General features: G+C 40.3%; 2 protein-coding genes across 2 annotated transcripts in view; one reads left to right on the top strand and one right to left on the bottom strand.

The window, feature by feature from the left end:
- Window positions 1–445: 445 nt before the first annotated feature.
- Window positions 446–2,812, bottom strand: LOC140362474 (transcription factor PU.1). Its single transcript, XM_072448572.1, has 6 exons — window positions 2,755–2,812; window positions 2,564–2,608; window positions 2,019–2,223; window positions 1,591–1,718; window positions 1,310–1,460; window positions 446–1,235 (listed from the first exon to the last, which is right to left on the bottom strand). The coding sequence occupies exons 2-6, from the start codon at window positions 2,582–2,584 to the stop codon at window positions 931–933; spliced, it is 810 nt and encodes a 269-aa protein (XP_072304673.1). The 5' UTR covers window positions 2,585–2,608; window positions 2,755–2,812; the 3' UTR covers window positions 446–930.
- Window positions 2,813–15,078: 12,266 nt separating this feature from the next.
- The window catches only part of lgr6 (leucine-rich repeat containing G protein-coupled receptor 6), a 44,654-nt gene continuing 40,237 nt past the window's right edge, over window positions 15,079–19,495 (top strand). Inside the window, exon 1 of the mRNA XM_072449857.1 lies at window positions 15,079–15,521. Within this exon, the coding sequence (XP_072305958.1) occupies window positions 15,301–15,521 (221 nt within the window). The 5' untranslated portion in view covers window positions 15,079–15,300. The remainder of the gene's footprint in view (window positions 15,522–19,495) is intronic.

Genomic DNA, 19,495 nt, shown 5'->3' with positions numbered 1-19,495 from the left:
TGTTATGATGTATTTATTTTATGCGCAGTACACAACTATACAGTTATTGTAAAATCTTATTAAAGACAAGATATGATTGATTTTGTTGACAATTTGTGGCCTGTGTCGTGTTTGTTATCTCTATATCAGTTACTATTTTTGCATGAAAATTAAATGACAGCATTATGCAAAAACATGTTCACGTTAGGTTAGTTACTGTTTAACCAGACTTAGATAGTGTGACGCACATACTTCAATATGGATTTATATAATATAATACTTATATTATATATATATATATATATATATATATATATTAGTCATACAAAAGATTGTTTTCAGATAAAATTACAATCACATTACATTTATTTCAATGTATGAAAACACAAAAAGGAAACATTTATGAACACAATATGAACGAAATCAGGAAGATAACAATAAAACGTTATTTTAACAGTGAATGTCTACTTATAAAGTAGATGTTTTTGATTTACAAACTCTTGGAAGCCATTATATTTTACGACTTTCCACTGGAAAGTTCATGTTTACTTGTTTTTCAAATACTCAGTATTCAAACATCCATCCATCCATCCATTTTCTACCGCTTGTTCCCTTTCGGGGTCGCGGGTGACTGGAGCCTATCCCAGTGACTTCGGGCCTTAGGCGGGGTACACCCTGGACAGTGGCCAACTTGTCGCAGGGCGTATTCAAACATTTTACTCTGAATTCCATTTGCATGGGCTGACATAGTGACACTTTGAATAACTCACTAACAACAAGCATTAATAAATAGTTGTTCAATTTATGTTCACCAATAATTTAACAGTAGGCCTAGAGTGAAATAATAACAGGTGATAAATTATAATAGTTTTATACGAACCAATGTTTTATTGCTAATGGATGAACTGATCCTTATAATAATGCTTTAGAGTTTGAGTTATGCTAGAGTCTCTAGACGTTGGTGGATGCCTGCAGTCCTTTCAGAGTCTTTTCATCAAATCTGTACGTGAGTTTCCTCTTCACCTTCTGGATTTCCCCGGTGCGGGAGTAATTCCGTAGCGCGCGCGCCATCTTCTGGTAAGTCATGGTCTTGCGGTTCCCTTTCCTCCGGCCCCACAGCTGCGCCAAACGCTCCTTGTTTTGGGAGGAGAACTGGAAAGTGCCCGTGGAAGACTGAACCCACCAAATACAGCTCTGCATGGACGGAGTCTGCAACATCTCAAACAAGAACTGGAACAAGCGCTCTTTCCTCTTTCCTGAACAAAAAACAGGATGTAAATAAACACAACAAGAACCCACATTGGCTTTTTTGTGCTATTAAAAGCAGTACCTGAGAGTGGAGCTAGATTTGAGTCTGGCTTTTTCCCATCTTCTATGTCTGAAGTTGGAGAGGGAAAATCTGGGTATTCCTGATACTGGGAACTGCTGGACTGGGAGTCTGAGTCGTCATATGGCGTCTCATAGGGATATACAACATGACCCTGGACAGATAATGTACTTTTTAAAATCTTTTTTTGTACAGAAACTTAGTTCGAGGGTTTAGATATACGACTCCAAAACAAACACACACTTATGATGACCCGTTGTATGATGTGATATTGTTCCACTCACCCAGGTGTTCTCCTGCGGGCTCGGCCTGGCTGGAGGGTGGCCTTGCTCTGGATACTTCTCGTTGGGAGTTTGAGGTCCGTAGTGCCACTCGAATGCGTGCAGACCAGACCAGCTGTTTTTACTGTACTCTGTAGAGGTATAAAACAATGGAACAAATCACTCGTAGCACTCACAGTTGTGCATTATCTATGTCACAAGCTGTTTATCACCCAAAAAACAAAAATCTCCCTAATAAGCATTGTTTTTACACCAACCATGTGTAAATGTTTTTGTAAATGTGTATTATTCAAATTGTCATGGTGCATAATAACCAAGTAATCTCTTAAACCGCTTGGATCAATAGTTTGTAAATCTTCTGTCACATACTACAATCCCTCTATCTATTATATCAAACGTGAAGAGTCAACATCCCTGGACCCTGGACTCACCGATGACCCGGGTGCCCTGGAGGTGCTGGGTGAGCGTGTGCTGACCCACTGCAGCAGAAGGTGAGGCGGTTGTGTGGAAAGGTTGGACCTCCAGGGAGTGCTCCTGCAGGTACTCCTCGATTACCTCCAGATCCACCTCCTGATAGGACACCGCGGCCCACTCCCCTCGAATGGACTCATTTGGCACATGACACAGTCGGGGCATCTGCAAGGAAAAGAAGGTGAGAATGACAACAAGGTATGTGACACACACACACACACACACACACACACACAGCTTGAAATGATCCTCTCAGAGTTTAGTGAGTTTGTGCCTATTCCAAAAAAAATCTTATTATTCTGTGTGCTTAAAGAAAACAAAGACCTTTTTATAACATGCTTTGCACACATAATTTGTTTAATATTGAGATGCCAGAATAAGCAAGATAACTGCACATTACGTTTTGACTATCAAATTTATGCAAGTGTTTATGCTCGTCTCCAAGCTCCTCGCATGCATCACACGACTATAACTAAAAAGTGAACAAAAAATACTATAAACTCACCATTTCCATCTCAGCCAACATCAGAGACCGGCGAAAATATGATACCTATAGGAAAGAAAAATAAATACAGAGTAAAACAAAGCCTAAACAGTAGTTCCTATTAAAAGAGCGACAACAAAACGGTGAAAACACATGGCAACAAACACATTACCACAACAAAATGTGTGACTGTGAAAGAGGAAAATGTTTACCTACTTCCTCCAGCGTTTTACTACGATGTGTTAAAAGCAGCAGAGTTGTGAAAAGACCCGTTCACCTGTTGATCCTCGCACCTGGCTCACTTTTTATATACGGCCCCAACACAACCTCCTCCTCTCTCTTAGTCACACCAGCAGTGGGAGGAGCTTTGTACCACAATATTGTTTTTGCCTTAAGTTTTCATTCATAACACATTTTTATTGCAGAGAAACAAATAAAGAATCGTATGAATAAATAAAGCCAAAACAGAACAATGTTGAATTATATACATATATATTTTGCTATTTATTGACATTATATTCATATAATGTGTTTAAATAAAGGATGTTATTGTGCTTTTGTGTATTTCATCGCCACAAAAACCCCTTGAACTAAATTTCGAGGACATGTTTGCTGCTTGGTGTGTATTTTAGGCTGATATTACTGCAGGAATGCGCTGGCCTGACTTCATTCCATCTTCGATTCATTCACACATTACCTCACCGTTTTGTCACTGTGGAAATGAACATTTACATAACTCAAAACCATTCAGATGACTCGCATAAAAGCCCACCTAAACTGGCTCATTTTAAATCAATAATAACGCTTTTACGTTGGGGAAGCCCAAATCCAGAGCCATTATTGCCTCCTTTGTATCATTGCATCACTGAGGTCGTCTTGATGGCGTCATTAAGTCATGCAGTGTTTTGTGTCTGAAGTTGGTTCCTCTTTTTTTTTCTTCTTGCATCTTTATTCGTGACGGGGATATTTCCCTTTTGCACAGTGCAGAGTCAGCATTTTCTCACACGAAAAAGCAGTTTTCTTCGATTATTTGACCAGAGTTTGATTTAAATGTTCCCATAAATGTATGATGATGACAAATTTGATTGTTAAAATGGGCTGGAGGTTCCAGTATCTTTGAGCCTCAGGTGGGCACTGTTTATTTGCTGTAAAGGCAGAAGTAGGAATTTTGCGTGTTATTGTCATTGTCATTGTCATTGTGCATGTCTGACAGCTAAACGTCTCTGTAGAGAAATCTATGAAACCCCAGAACCAACCAAACTGTGAAGTACGGCACCAAACACAGAACAAATATTATTAATTTTCCGATCATCTGAACATGCACAAGCGCTAAGATTTGATGTACAAGGTCATTTAACCAACAATGTAATCTAATAAAACCGTCTGTCTATCTGTGCAGGCCATTTGTCTAGTTATATTTGAATTTGGATTGTACAAGAACAAGTTGAGGAAGAAGCATAGTACCAGTAAAACATTCCACGTCACAACTTGCCGATCATGGTATTACCAGCATGACTCATAATAAGCTCATTTAATGTGATGTAAAGCTGATGTTGTTTTAACACCAAGTACGACTAAAGAAAGGTTTTGGGTTGCAGAATACTTCCAGGTGTAAATGAGGGCTAAACTATTTAATTAAGACATTAATGTAAAAATATTGAATTAAGTTGACAGTAAAACGTGGAAAAGAGATTAAAAAAAATAATAATAAAATGGAAACGTCATTGTCACAAAAAAGGACCTCAAATCAAACATTGTAATTTGTTTTACTCAAGAAATTATCCTTTTAAAAGTCACTTTCACCATAATTTAATCACTCACTGCACTGTTCACTTTCTGCACTACATATGTATAACATTTGTGTACATATTAAGCCTATTTTGTGTTATTATTGTTTTATTTGATAGCTTATTGTTATTCTTATCCCATGGTAGACTTAAATTGTTCCTCTTTTGACTTATTCATTGTTCATTGTTTTACATTGCACCAAATCACCAAGACAAGTTCCTATGTTTGTGAATTTTGTTTATTGACAGTGGCAATAAACCCTTTCTGATTCTGATTCTGAAAAGTCAAATAGATGAATATGCAGCCCGGCTTGTGTAGACTCAGTGGTTCTTGGTTGAATCATGAGCCTTTTCATTTTCTATTTTAGGCGCGATTTTTTATGACTTTCCACCAGCGGAGAGGCAACAGCATGTGTAACGTCTTCAACACATACACATGACTTTCTCTCTCTCTCTCTCTTGTTCTTTCTTTCTCTCCTCCCCCCTCTCTCTCTCTCGCTGTCAATTTAATTCACAGAATATAGTGCAGACTTGATAAACATGTTTGGAAAAACCCTGCGTGCTGCAGTGAAGTGTGCGACGGTTAAGATTCCTCTCACTGCTGCTGCACCTGCAGAGTAATAAGGCCAAAGACATTGGACCCTGCACTAAAGACTCACAGGAGCAGGTGACACGTGAGCCGCGCCAACAGTAGTTTAACTCCTGGCCTTCCAGGAATGACATCTGTTATTTTAGGCAAAAGGGGAATTTGGAGGCTAAAAATAGACAGTACATCTAAAAATAACCTGGAGGAAAAACTGTATTTACATTTATTTTATTCCTAATAGCTTATTTTGAGTATGTCTTTTATTTGCCTTGTTATTTTACATATAGATAATTTTGTTCACGGACAATGTCAATAAAGCCTTTTATTATTCTGATCACATGGTAAACAGCTAGACTTCCAGGAGCGTTTATTAAAAGCTGTAATATACAAAGCTGTGCAGAAAGTGCAACTTAGTTAGTTATTTTCATTTTTACATTTTTGTGAAAAACATTTTTGGTTTCTTGTCATTTGTTGTTTCCAAAATTTTTTATCTTCATTAAGCATACTGCATAATGAAGATGAAACATTACATATGTGTGTTTGTAAAAAGGTTGTTGGTTTGTTTTATAACTTGATGTGAGCTGAAGTCTGCACAGCAGACATAAAGTGTGTGATTAATCACTGATGGGTTGATGGGTAAGGCCTCTGTGTGCGTCCAGGTGTGGTGAGTTACAGTTATAGCCAAACCCTTCAGATTACGGAGCATACGCAAATCACCTGTACACAGGCGAGTTAGTGGGAAATCCCCAGTGCCAGCAGAGGGTCAGCTCAGCTCATGTGTGTTTAACCAGACCCCCGAATAGTTTGAGGTATATAATGGATACAGGGATGAACAGTTATTATAAAACGTATTCTATAAATTAGTGCTCCAGGCTGTGTATCATATTTACTTAGAGAATGTATTTGAATGAGGACCTACGGTTTTTATTCTGATGTTGATGACCATGGGCAGATGAGCGTGCCTGGCAGGTGAGGAGGCCGTTGGACATGCCCATGTTAGCGATATGTGCAGTTATGCAAAACAATGTTTGCTGCTCTTCACATTTGGGTAGAAAATTACCCCCTCTCGTGTCATAAACAACAGTGCAAGCAGCATGTGGTCGATAAATAAATAGATACATTCCAGTGGGACATGGGTCACATGACTAAATTTGGGTTGGTGTATCATTGTGATCAGTGTATTTTTTCATACACTGAAAATTAAAGAAAGAGGAGAAAGAAAGACTGAACAAACGTCAACAAACAAGGACTTTACTGAGTCAAAACCAGATTAAACCTGGTCTAACTTGTATATCGATCAGTAAGCTTACATCAGTCAAAATCTACCAAGACACACACAGAATCAGAACAAAAACAAAAACAAAACTGCTCTGTGTTGCAACAATGCCGCTGCAGTTGCACAGTTTGAAAAGCACTGGTCCTGGTCATATACATTGGGCTCATTTGGGAATGTCGAGGAGATAAGGAGTGGGATTGGGAACTGGTGGGACAGTGCATTCCCACGAAGGGTTGTTTGCATCCTCCAGTGTCCGTCGTGCAATCTGCACTCAATAAACAAAACAAACTCATAAAGCAGGCAGACGCACTAACCCTCCCCTTATCGCTGCCACACAGAGAGAGAAGACTGGGCATAAATCATCTGCCACTGCACTATGGCCAGATAAGAGGCGCACAAGGCCAAAAATCAGGATGGACACAAGAATGATCATCTTCAAATCACATTTTTTTGGCTTATGGGTCATTTGTACACACAGATACAGTATAGAGTAGTGTGTGTCCATAAGGAAGTCTGTTTATGTCTGTGATGCCATCTTTGTTCAATAAAAATACAAAAGAACCTTACTATTATTTGTAAGATTGCCTCCACAAACTTGCCATACTATTCCTTTGACTTAAATATCTTTCAATCGACAACAATCACGACTTTGAGGTTGAAATATGGCGCCACCCTTTTCTGAGGCGTCTTCATGCTGATGTAGGAGAGGTTTGTGCCAGTTTTTGTTTCATGTGGATTGACCCAGATATAAACCATAAACAAGGTCAACAATTTCCACCATAAAACCTGCCCTCCAGCTCCGTGTTGATTTATAGGCATTGTAGAAAGTTGTGATGTAGCGTGAACGCATCAAAGGGTGAAATGTCTCTAAATTGTGAATACAACAGGAAGCTGACATCCTTGAATTGGTGGTTTTCAGATTCTACACGGTGATGGTGCTTTACTCTCTCCGTTTAATTTACCAAACTGATTACATTTTACTTTCCTGAGAAATGACCATCAGGTAAATTCACAAATGTTGAAGTTGATCATTTCTACTAAGGCCTCATTATTATTACAACAAAAATCTGTTCATTTTCTCTGCTCCCGATCAGTATTACATAACCAAGAGTGTTGGGATGTCACCTGAAACCCAGCAATTTGGATGCAAAACTTGTACTAGCAGTATAGAAGTAACCATGTTAAACACTCTGTTATCTCTTCTGTCCAGTTTTACAATAGCAGCACAAACTGTTCACACAAGCTGTCAGTGTCCACTCCATCTCATATAATATGTGGTGTTTTCTCACTGGGTGGAACATAGAAGCGATACAGATCTTTCTGAAGGCGAAAATGTAAATATACTGATAAAAAATATTGTGAATATCACAAAGATAATCATTCAACTTTCTTTAATTAGAGCTTTTTTGGACACTAGTGGCTGAGGATTGAATTGTGAATTGTCTCATCAGATTCCAATTCAAGGGTGAACTATTATTGCTACAAACATTAATTGCAGACCATAAGAAGGAATATAGGTAAGGCAAGGTAAGGCAAGTTTATTTGTAGAGCACATTTCATACACAAGGCAATTCAAAGTGCTTCACACAGCAGGAAAAAATGCATTAAAATCACAAAGAAATTACAGAAACAGAAATACAATAAAATTAACTACATTAAAAATTATCAATCAAACTGTTTTTAGCTTAGATTTGAACATTGTCAGAGTAGAAGCCTGTCTCACATCTTCAGAAAGACTGTTCCAGATTTTAGCTGCATAAAACTGAAACGCAGATTCCCCATGTTTTGTCCTGACTCTGGGCACCAGCAGGAGGCCGGTCCCTGAGGTCCTCAGAGTCCGAGATGGTTCATATGTCACTAACATGCCCAAGATGTACTTTGGTGCTAGGCCATGGAGAGACTTGTACACAAGCAGAGCTGCTTTAAAGTCTATTCTCTGAGCCACAGGGAGCCAGTGCAGAGACCTGAGAACAGGACTAATGTGATCATACTTCCTGGTTCTAGTCAGGACCCGAGCAGCAGCGTTCTGGATGTACTGCAGCTGTTTTACAGCTCGTTTGGAGAGACCAGTGAGCAGGCCGTTACAGTATTCTAATCTACTAGAGACTAACACATTGATAAGTCTCTCCAAGTCTGGTTTAGACACTATATTTTTGATTTTGGCAATGTTTTTTAGATGGTAAAAAGCTGCTGATGTTATTGATTTGACATGGCTATTAAAGTTCAAGTCTGAGTCCATTATTACCCCCAGATTTCTAACTTGGTTTGTAGGTTTTAGAGCGAGACTCTGGAGGTGACCGCTAACAGTTTCTCTTTGTTTCTGTGGCCAAAAACGATTATTTCAGTCTTGTCTGAGTTCAGCTGGAGAAAGTTGTTTTGCATCCACAAACTGATCTGTTGGATGCAGTGACAGAGTCAATCCACTGGTCCATATTCACCTGCCGACAGTGAAACATAGATCTGAGTGTCGTCTGCATAATTGTGATAGGACACATTTTCACTGCGTATCAACTGACCTAACGGCAGCATGTAGAGGTTGAACAGAAGAAGACCCAGGACTGACCCTTGGGGCACTCCACAGGTCAGGGTCATGTGGTCTGAGACACAGCTACCAATTTCAACAAAGTACTTCCTGTCTTCCAGATAGGACCTGTGATCAATGTAAATATATCTACTTTACATTTACAAACGTGAAATAAATACATTGAATATTGTAAAACAGAGTAGGGACTCAGGGGTTTGATGGCCACAAGTTGGAAGGAGATGCAATTTCTCAGCTTTGGTTCTCACACAATAAAGGGATAATGCTTGTTGCAAGGAAATGCCAGTAGTGGCCAGAAAATAGTTGTGTTTTTAACATATTAACCACCGAATATCAACAGTGATGGGGTTAAGATGGCAAACAACAATAGAGGTAACAGTGTAGCCTTTCTGGTTCACAGAGGAAATCACATCCAGTGTTTTTTTTCTTTCTCAGTTCTGTACATTTGGCACCTTTAGGAGAGTCCAAACATGCGGTTAATTTCAGCAGAGTTGGACCGTCAGCATTCATTAGTTTGAAGTAAGAAGTATCCGGTTTGAGTGGTTCCTCTTTCTACAGAAAACTACACCAGTGTCTGAGGGATGTTAAAATTTTTACACTTCTCCTTTTCTCACCCTGTTGAATATCAGGGAGAACCAACCACCAATGCAAGTGTGTAAATGCACTGACCTTCAGCCTGGATGCATCCGAAACTGAAACAACTGGATGTTGTACTAAATCATTTAAATAAATCATTCTTCACAGGGAAACAACATCATAAAAAATAGGACCCACTTAAGTCTGAATGATGCAACAACAAAAATAAACCAAACACAACATCATATAACTAGATGTGTTGTTAGAATTGTTCATGTTGGAAACCTGGACTTGGGATTATACATTTAGTGGCTTTGTCGCCCTCTGCTGGCGGCTTCATGACCTGCACAGTCCCCACTCCGCCTACAGATGGCGCTAAACACCCAGACACACGTTCCCAACTCAGTCTGTCTTTCGTAATGAAGACCTCTCCAGACACGCACCACAATCAGTTAGTGTAGTTAGTGTAATTATAATAATCACGCCTTGAGTAATCACAAGTCTCTCAGACGGCTACATTTGGTTATAATATCTATAATCCTGTCACTGGGGGCCCACTGTGAGTGAGTAATACTGCAGGGGCCAGCGTGAAATCAACAATATTCCTTCTGTTTTGAACGTGTTGCGTCTCCAGACAGAGCTATCAAGAGTTCTGCTCGGATGAGGTTGTGTTTGTGTGGAGACAGTGCACTTCAGTCACTGTTAACATTCCACGTCACTCCCCTGTGGACTGGCACGCACGCAGATATTATCACGCGCCGCAGCACAACACTATGCGCTGAACACCTCTTGTCTTTACCGTGAGCAGCATGTACACGGTCATTGCGTTCTGTCATGGTCGTTCTTAGTTCCTCTCACTTGACCTGTGAATGGCGTCATCATCAAATGGAGCGTCTCTGCACGTGGAGACCTGTCCCGGGACTTGTCCGCCCCGCGCGGCCCGTTGCACCTCGTATATCACACAACTTTGAACCACGCGGCTTCAGTGTCAAAGGCAACAGTGTAAGATACTTTCATATTTACAAGTACAAGAGAAAACGTTTTCCTCTATTGCACTGTATGTAAAATGTTTGGATACGTGTACTTTTTTAATTAGGTGTATTTGTATAGTGTACTTTTTACTCCACTACTTCTGAGAGCACGTGTCTGTATTTTCTACTTTACTACATTTTTTAACTGGACTGAAAGGTAAAAAGGTTATTTTCAAGTTTGATGGTTACATATTTTTAGCATGCTTATATAATATATAAGCAATTCACAATTCATTCAAATAGAAATTGGTAGGAATTGTTAGAGTTGATCAGCACAATTCCTTTACTTACTTTTCACGTTTCAAGTACATTTTTGAACAGGTACTTCAAGTTTGTTTGTGCTACTTTTGGCTTGAGTAATTTTGTATTTGAACCATTTTATTGCTGTACAATATTGCATTAAACTTACAAACAAGTGTGACATCACCAGGCCAAGTTACAGGTCAGATCTGTGGAGAGGTGAGCCAGCTTACAATAAGGCGGCTCGTTTTTCTTTACTATTTTCAACGATTTTTGTTGCCTGTAGGCTTTATTAGACAGGAGAGGACAGGGTGAAATGGGGAATGAGAGAGAGGGGAGGACATGCAGTAAATCGTCGGGATTCAAACTCTGGACCCTGAGGCCGGATGCACTTGGAGCCTGGCATATGTGCTGTGCCTTAACCTCTCAACCACCGGGCATTACATTGTGCACCTTTAAACCCATCTCAGCTGGACAGAACTGACTCATAACGCTTGTCAAAGTCACAAAATAACTGCACTCGTCACGACCATCCGTGAAATAAACCTATAAGACTCTTGGCGCCTCATAATGTCTTAATTAATGAGCAAACCACTTTTCCTTATGTTTTTCTCTCTTCTACCCCGACGCCTCCACCCTCTCCTCCCACACCCTCACCCCCTCCATCACTCTTTCATTCTGTCCGGTCTTTGTACTGTGAGCTGTGCAGAGGAAGAGATCCAGGGGGAGGAGGAGCAGCTTTTGTTGGTGCTTTCAGGTGGTTTCACATGAAAAGCCACAGAACACACCTTGGTCGCCGCCAGTCCAGACCCAAGGCGTCTCACTGGCTTCCGCTGAGCACTACCTGTGTTTCACTTCAGCTGCACCATGACACAATTGCACTCCAGGCATCAAGGAAACAGAGAGTTAATTTCTTTTTTTTTAGTACAAAAATACTGATTTATTCCTTGGTAAATTTACTGTAAGTCAAGATATCCACAAAAAGTCAAAGAAGTTAGTTAGGGTAGGAAAATTATGCAAGGTTTTTAAGAGAGATTGGAACCATTTTGAACAAGACTTAGATTAATTATGCATTAAAATGGTGTTCAGTTCATATCTAAAAATGGACAATCCTCTACATTTGGAAGGCCATATGTGTTTACCTGTTTGCCTTATATCTAATTTTCTTAAAACCAACAACATATTCTTTGATCTCGCGCCCGTTCATCCTCACAGTTTGGATTCACACCGTAGCTTGACTTGTGTTTGGATAGGCGCTCTCACTCTGAATGAGCTTGCCGTGGGGCATTCAGGTCGTTTGGTGAGTGTGCAGAGCCACAGAGGCTCTGGAGTTGGCTTCAGGTGTCAGGTGGCTTCTTGTCTTTGTGTCTTGGAGGCTGCAGTTGCTTGGATAGTGTTCACAGCCCATAGAGCAGCACTGCACACAGGGGGAGGCGAGGTGAGGGGCCACTGCTTTGATCTTAGGGAGACTGTGTGGAGATCGGGTGTGCACAAAAACACAAAGATGCAGCCATTCACTTCATTGGAAAAGAAAATACGGCATAAATCAATGATGAAATTACGTCATCGTTTAATGATGTTTGGCCGAAAAAGTCAATGTTTTTGTTGCAAAAGCTTGCTTTCTACAATTTAATACATGTTTTGAAGTTGGTACTGAAATAAAAGGCCCTGTCAATCAAACATAAAGACTCAATTGGTGGTAAGTCCTTGTCAAATTGTGAATTTTGTACTTACAAGCATAATGTATGAAGTACAAACACTGAGTATTACATACCCCAGTGTTTACATGACATTTCTGCAATTTTCCTTTTCACAAACATAGGAACTTGCTTTGGGGATTCAGTGCAACATAAAACAATGAACAATGATACAAATTATAAACCTATATAACAACTTATATAAGTCAAAAAGAAAAACTATTTAAATCTGCCATAGGATCAAAACTAAAATAGGCTATAAGACAAAAAATAAAAATAGGCTTACTAAACAATTGCAAAGGTAAAATGTAAATTCTAACGGGGTGAATATAGTTTTGATAGATAATGGTCATTCAACATGAATCATTTAGAATTTATGTTTGTACATGTACATTCATTTCTTCACAATAACATGTGTAATTAATCATCTTTCCAACTTTGCATACAAGTCCACATTGAGCAGTGAAACTAGTCATGTACCATTTTACTTTACAAACGCATAACACTGGTGCAATAAAGGTGCACCGATTGGTCAATTAAACCAATTATTGCACCAAAATGTTCAAATCAAAGACAGTAAAAGAAAAGCAGCCGCGGAGACAGACAGAAAGACATGAGACGAGATGCGGAGGCTTTTACAGGGCTGTGTGTTTCAGAGCTGCAGGGCCAGACAATTAAAGAGCATTTAAAAAGATGACAGGGTGCAGTGCAAAACAAGAGCTGAGGTGGAGCGCAGGGAGTGGAGCGCTCTGCAGGTGTATCCAGGGCACATTTAGTCAATGTAAATGCGTGCCAATGGGAACGCGCCGCTTTGAAATGGAACACACCTGTCTGCATACTTTGAAAGCCTGGGACGAGTACAACAACAACAACAACAACGTGGAGGAACAATATTGGCCACATCATGATAATGCAGTATCAAAAGTCACACAATACAATATTATCCTTGACTTTACAGTGTATTGAAGGTTCAGGGCCAGCAGCATGGGAATGTTGGGTTGGATGACACAGACCATGGTCCTTTTTAAACATTTCAATACCATAATCTTGGCTAACTTTTTTTATTATTATTATTGTGGTTTGGTCAAAAACAAAAGGCGCACAACATTCAAGCACAAAACAAAATTAGAGATACATTTAAAATACCCTTATGTTATTTGACCAGGTGCAGGCAGAAGCCCAGGCTAATTGTGCCGACCTGTAAATTCAACAATCATAAGATGCACCTGCACCACAATAAACCACTGATTTATACAACAGGCCAAAGGATAACAGATATTCCAGCAGAGAAAAGAGCAAAGAAAGCGAGAGGGAAAGAGGGAGAGAGACTATGAGAAAAGCTCTCAAAGAGGTTTTGTGGGGCCATAACAAAGGGCCCTCTGAAAACACAGTGGCACAGGAATGTTAATTAATTAATGAGAAACTATTCAGCCTGCAGAGAATAAAGGAGGGAGAGATCAGGGATAGGCACAGGCAAGGGACGGAACCAGAGACGTTTTAGTGCACTTCAAACCACAAAGGATGCATTTATTTCAACTGTCCAAGGGCAAGTTAACACAGCAAGATAACTTTTTTATTGTTTTGTTACAAGTTGACGTCTCATTGTTTTTTCTAATGTTTGCAGGCATGAATACATTTTGAAAAGTAAACTTTCTTGAGATGGAAGCAAATCATATTATATTTGTGTTTTACATTTTACAATTTCTGTCTCAATTTGTCAGAATTGAGTCTGTTTTGAAATCCGTAATTCTCAAACGTAATAGTGGCTAATTTGCTCTATAGCTTCCAAGTCTGTGCTTTCACATTTCCTTTATAAAATATGATACACGATCTAAAATAAAGTACAGCTTTGAAGGCAAGCCAATTTTTTTCTTTAATTTTTATCGTCTGATTACAGTTTGCATCAGTGGGTTATGTAACTTCCTGTACTTACAGGTACACAGCATGTAAAGCTTAGTTGTGTAACATACCACAGTATGCATTCTGCAGGAGTCTGGTATTTAGTTTATGAAATTTCATTTATCCGATGTCAAGAATGTCCTTTTCTTTTCTGCTCTCCCTTCACTACACATTATTCCATGTAATTTCACATAGACTTTTGTCTGGGAGCACTTCCTGACTAAACATCACATTTCTAGCTTTGAAAACCACACGCAGATTAAAGCCCTAAGGCTGAATATGTTTGATTTGATATGCATACATTAAGTTCAAAATAAGATTGAATGTTATGACAGTTTATGCCATCATGGGAGACCAAGTCAGTTCTTGTATGTGATCACAACATTCCAGTCTGAGAAACATGAGAAGGTGCCACTTTCAAGACACTGCATTTGCCCCTTCAGACCCCTGGGTGTTGAGGTGCCAAAGTCATTTTTCCTATCGACTCATTCAAAGAGATTTACAAGGACAATCAGAGCCTCTTATATATTAACAGGGAATGTGAGCTTACAAAACATGTCTGGACCGCCCCCACATAATAAGTACATACTCCCTATATACTCCCAAATCACTTTTCTTTAATGCAGATGGCAATGACCAAAGTATTCTGTCCGTTTGTTCATGATCTCCCTGCTTACTTCTGTATTTACCTCTCCCAGCTCTCTGAACTGTGAACACAAGCCCGGCCGAGTGGAGAGTGAAAAGTTAGAGGATCGTGAGCCCCTCCCACTCCACAGAGATGCTCCATCCCATCCCCAAACTGTGGACCAATGAGGGCCGCTCATTCACAACTCACGCACTCCTTCTACAATAGGTAAGGAGAGGGAGACGGAGAGGGCAACACTCATATACAACGAGACAGAGGCACATGGTCACTGTGTTTTACTCTGAAAGGCAAAAAATGGTTTTACTATGACCATGAATGTAAAATCAGAATAAGGCTACAAAGAGACTGGGATGCTAAGTTTAATATACATATTTAGATTGTAGGTTGTTGCGAAGTTGGACAAGTCTACTCGTTCTGCAGAGTGAAGCTGTGAGAGAATCCAGGTGTTAGGTGTGACCATTCAGGTGTTCAGAGAGACATGCTGCCCGTGCTCCTGCTCCTCTGCGCGGCCAGACAAGTCCGTGGGTCAAACCCCGGAGGATGGGGGTTCGGACTCATCCAGGACAGACAGAGCTCTGTGGCAGCTGATTGTCCCGCTCCGTGTCAGTGTGAGGAGGATGGGATCTTCATCGTGGTGGACTGCTCCGAGCTGGGACTATCTGCTGTGCCAACCAACCTCAGCCCGCTAACCACATACCTGTAAGTGATGCACAAGGCAATGCTTTTTCTACTAAATTACTTCATATTTTGGCCCACAAACAAATCCCTGGCTCCTATTCTGCATTGATTTGAGTTTAGATTTCCAGTTTCAGAAAAGATGCTCTTGTTGACTTATGTAAATTTAAATGTAATTGATTTTAATTTGGCTTGGGGCTGACACACTGAGTATACAAATATGTTTCATGGCTGTATTCTCCACAATTAATTAATGACTCTTCTGCAGTGATTTGAATACACATTTTGTTTGACATAGACTTTGGCTGGATTGTTGATTTTGAACGTTACCTACTCAATTCTTCACCGCACATCTTGACTAACCATTTGTCATCGATACAAGAACATAAAATGGATACTTTGTGCTGGTTGAGTTGAGTCTGTTTTTCAAATGGAGTTTGAATGAATGAGTTTCGGAGCCAGCAGCACAAGTGTAGATAAAAACAGCCAAATGGGAAATGTGTGTTGACCATTAGGGCGAAGTGACTGACCATGTCTCCGAGTGTCAGGTTTCTAAGCACCAACTGGAGAGCACCAGCATTAGGCTGTGTGCATTTGTGCCTGTGTTTCTGTACATTAATGCGTGTGTGCGTGCGTGCGTGTGTGTGCGTGCGTGTGTTGGGAAGCCTGTGGCAGCTAGAGGCGCATAGCTGGCCCAGTGGAGGAGGTTTAATGAACAGTTTTCTGAATGTTACTCTGTACGCAACTGAGCAACAAGTACAAGAGATGGCATGGGAAAAGTATCTGTGATTGTGTATCTTAAGTAACCTGATTTCCTGAGCATAAATGTATGTCATAAGAAAACCAGGTTTATTAATTTAGTAACACAATTATGATTATCAGTGACAGAGATTACTAATAAATTCAAAATGTTGACACTAATATGTTTTTACACGAGAGCTACAACTATATCCATTGATCTAGGTGTGGAGCACAAAGAGCACAGCGATTACCCATGATGCTTCAATTCATAAATGACTTTAAAAACAGCAGAAAAGACATCTGTGGAGTTTGACGTGAGCCTTTGTGGAACAGGGCCAGGCTTTCCAAAGCTTGACTGCACAGGCACAGGGGACAGATGAGGAGACGTTAAGATAAGTGATATCAAAGTGATGGAAGTCAGATCCAGGAAATAAGACAAACTATTGCTCTCTGGTGAATCCGCATCAGTGGCAGAAGTCTGATCATGCTGCCAGGATATATGTTAAAACACATGACACAATTATTAGGTTGAAAAATATAATAACAGTATTATATAATTACCAAAATCTAGTATTCAACCAATCCAACCAATTAAATAACTGACTCAATGGAATATTTCCATTGCGCTTGCTGATGGTAGTCTGTTCCTCAGAGAAATACTTCAATAGATTTTGATAGGATTTGATTTTTAGAATTTTTGGGCATTGTATTGCACCATATTCTTGGAAAGCCAATTATATCGGTTGATAATAAGTTAATTTACATATTAATTCATTTTTGAGTATTGCAGAGAATAGCACTATATCATAGACAGAAGTTTGTTTTTAAACTGAAAGCCCTGACGATCTGGGTGTCCCTCAGTGGAAATCTAAATCACTCCTAACTGCTCAGCTGCAGTCACAAACACAGGAGTAATTGTTCATTTCCCCTCTTTACCTAACAGTGGAACTGGACGAATTAGGGAGTTTGAGGTCTGATTTAGAATAAGATAAATAAACTGGACGACCCACCGCACACCCACGCTAACAGGGGAGAGGGAAAATGTGAAAGATGCCACAAACAAATTAGATGAACGCAGATTGTTTTCCTTTGAGCTGCTGATAAAAATCAAACATCAACCGAATAAACACACATTTTTACATCATCAGATCCAGTTTATGCCTCGGGCTGGACGTGTAAGAGGTTACAACATCAGAGAGCAGGTCTACAGTCCCACCAGGATGTATGGAATGGTCCAGCACGCCCCACTGTGCTGCTGAGCATGGATTAACCTCAGAGCTGACCGTAGGCTGGGGAGGTCACAGGAATTTACTTGGGAAGCATCCACATCCACTAAAAAACTGTGAAAGTATATGACATCATTGAGCCCTGTCATCCGAGAGCTCTTCAAAGTGAACTGTATAGCTGTAGTGCCGAAAGGGCAATCCAGGCAATGCAAGACACACTCACTCTTGTCGCCAGTTCTGGGTTTGTTAAAAGAACCTCAGAAGATCTCACAAACTCGACTGAGAGAAATGCGCAATAGACCCAAATGCTGCGATCACGGTACGTACATGAAATAAAAAACAATGTGAGAACCTTTGAAATCCATAAAGGAAGTAAATGTAACTGTATGCGATCGGTTCAAAAGTACATTTCAACAACCAGCCCCTGTGCAACTGGAGTACGTCACTTGTAGGTGGGTCCGTTGGTTCTCTCTGCAAAGGAATTCAAGCAAGGTGCTAAAAACAACTCAACAGTGCATCGAGATTTATGACAATAATTGTTTCCGTGGGCAACATATGAAATGAGCTGTCATGTGAGAAGCTTTGAAAGGCCCTCTCTTTGATATCAGATTAGAGAGGAAAGACAGTGCCCAGGGGAGCGAGCGCATGTGTTTGCACCCATAAAGCAGAAGCACAGTCAATTGGAGGATTTATGCTTTTTATGTTTAGCTGCAAGCATCATTGCACAGAACGGCCCTGTTTTTAGGTCTTCGACATTGCCAAGCTCTTGGTGATTAAACTGGGAATGCACTTTGAACATTCCACAAACAAATATAATAATCATTTTTATTAGCTTTTTTATTAAAGGAGTTATCTTAATGAAGAAGACCCTTTACTGGGTCATGAACCGCCCAAGTGTTTGGTAAATTACATTATTATTTGTTCTATTATTATATTGTTGTTTACATTTATTCGGGCCTGGCTCTGACACAGAGAAGATCATGTAGAGTTTATCATAAATACAAATCATCTGATGTGAATGGAAGTTGGCAGGTGTTTGTGTTTTCACCTTACTTAGTTCCTTTAGGCATCAGCACTGAGCCAGAGCGAGGCCAGTCTGAGACACGATTAGGTGATGCTTGTGGTAAGTGCAGTGAATTTCTGACAGTGTTTTTGGCCCCTGCCTCCACATGCAAGCGCATTACCAGAGAGAGGAAAACTAAGGAGTGTGTGCCTGTATGTACGTATGTGTGTGAGCAAAGACCACCCAGACTGCTGGGGGAATTGTTCTGTAGCCAGTGCAGTCAAGGAGAGAGAACCGGGGAAAAAAATGCAAAGACCAGTTTAACAAATTGCAACTAAGGGTAGAATTTGACACTGCAGGGAAAAAGTTTACTCTAGACTCTTATTTGCAGCGTATCAGACACATGCGTGTCATTTAACCATTACGGAATGATTCCTATCATGAGCGGTCAGGGGTCACACTATAAACATCATGTCTGGGGAGCAAAAAACATCTCCAAAAAAAGAGTGATGAGAAAGAGGCGAGAGCAAAAGGAAATGACAAAAGGGGAACATTGTAATATCATCAGTGCAGGGTCCTCTGTATCAGTTATCAGCTCCTGCATCAGTGTCCTGGCTCCAGACGTCTCCCCCCCGTCCCTCCTCTCCCCACCTCTTGTCCCATAACTCTCTCCTCTAGAGGTTCGGGTTTTTCATCTCACCTGGATCCTAACCTTGCAATCAAAAATGTAATACAAATTCACGCACTGAGCATATCTCTAAGGAGCAGGTGGGTGAAATTGGTTATGTGCAAATGTCAAGTTATCTCAAAACCAAAAGGAATTTCAGTAGCTCAGGGCAGAGGGAAGAAAGAAGTGCAGGGGGTTGTGAATGTCAAAGTGTAAAATGCTTTCAAGGGGAGCATAGACGTGTGTGAAGGGGAGGTTCTTTGGCCCTAAACCAGAAAACTGTCAGCAAGTGAACCCGAGTTGAGCTGGCATGGCTCCTTACAGATCTCAACATACGCATTATGGAAATTATATTTTTAAC

The sequence above is a fragment of the Eucyclogobius newberryi genome, unplaced genomic scaffold, assembly GCF_026437365.1.
Source record: "Eucyclogobius newberryi isolate DKJ021-1_F unplaced genomic scaffold, fEucNew1.0.hap1 SCAF_17, whole genome shotgun sequence".
In the NCBI taxonomy this organism is placed as follows: domain Eukaryota; kingdom Metazoa; phylum Chordata; class Actinopteri; order Gobiiformes; family Gobiidae; genus Eucyclogobius; species Eucyclogobius newberryi.
Note: the sequence above shows the minus strand (reverse complement) of the source record. Positions and strands in the feature narration are given on the sequence as shown.

What these genes read in the sequence shown, in the direction of transcription:
- LOC140362474 (XM_072448572.1), bottom strand. Translation starts at nt 2,584, where the DNA reads ATGTTGGCTGAGATGGAAATG. An exon ending in TGTTGGCTGAGATGGAAATG is followed by an intron (nt 2,224 to 2,563) that starts GTGAGTTTATAG and finishes TTTTCCTTGCAG; the next exon opens with ATGCCCCGACTGTGTCATGT. An exon ending in AAATCTAGCTCCACTCTCAG is followed by an intron (nt 1,236 to 1,309) that starts GTACTGCTTTTA and finishes TTTTTTGTTCAG; the next exon opens with GAAAGAGGAAAGAGCGCTTG.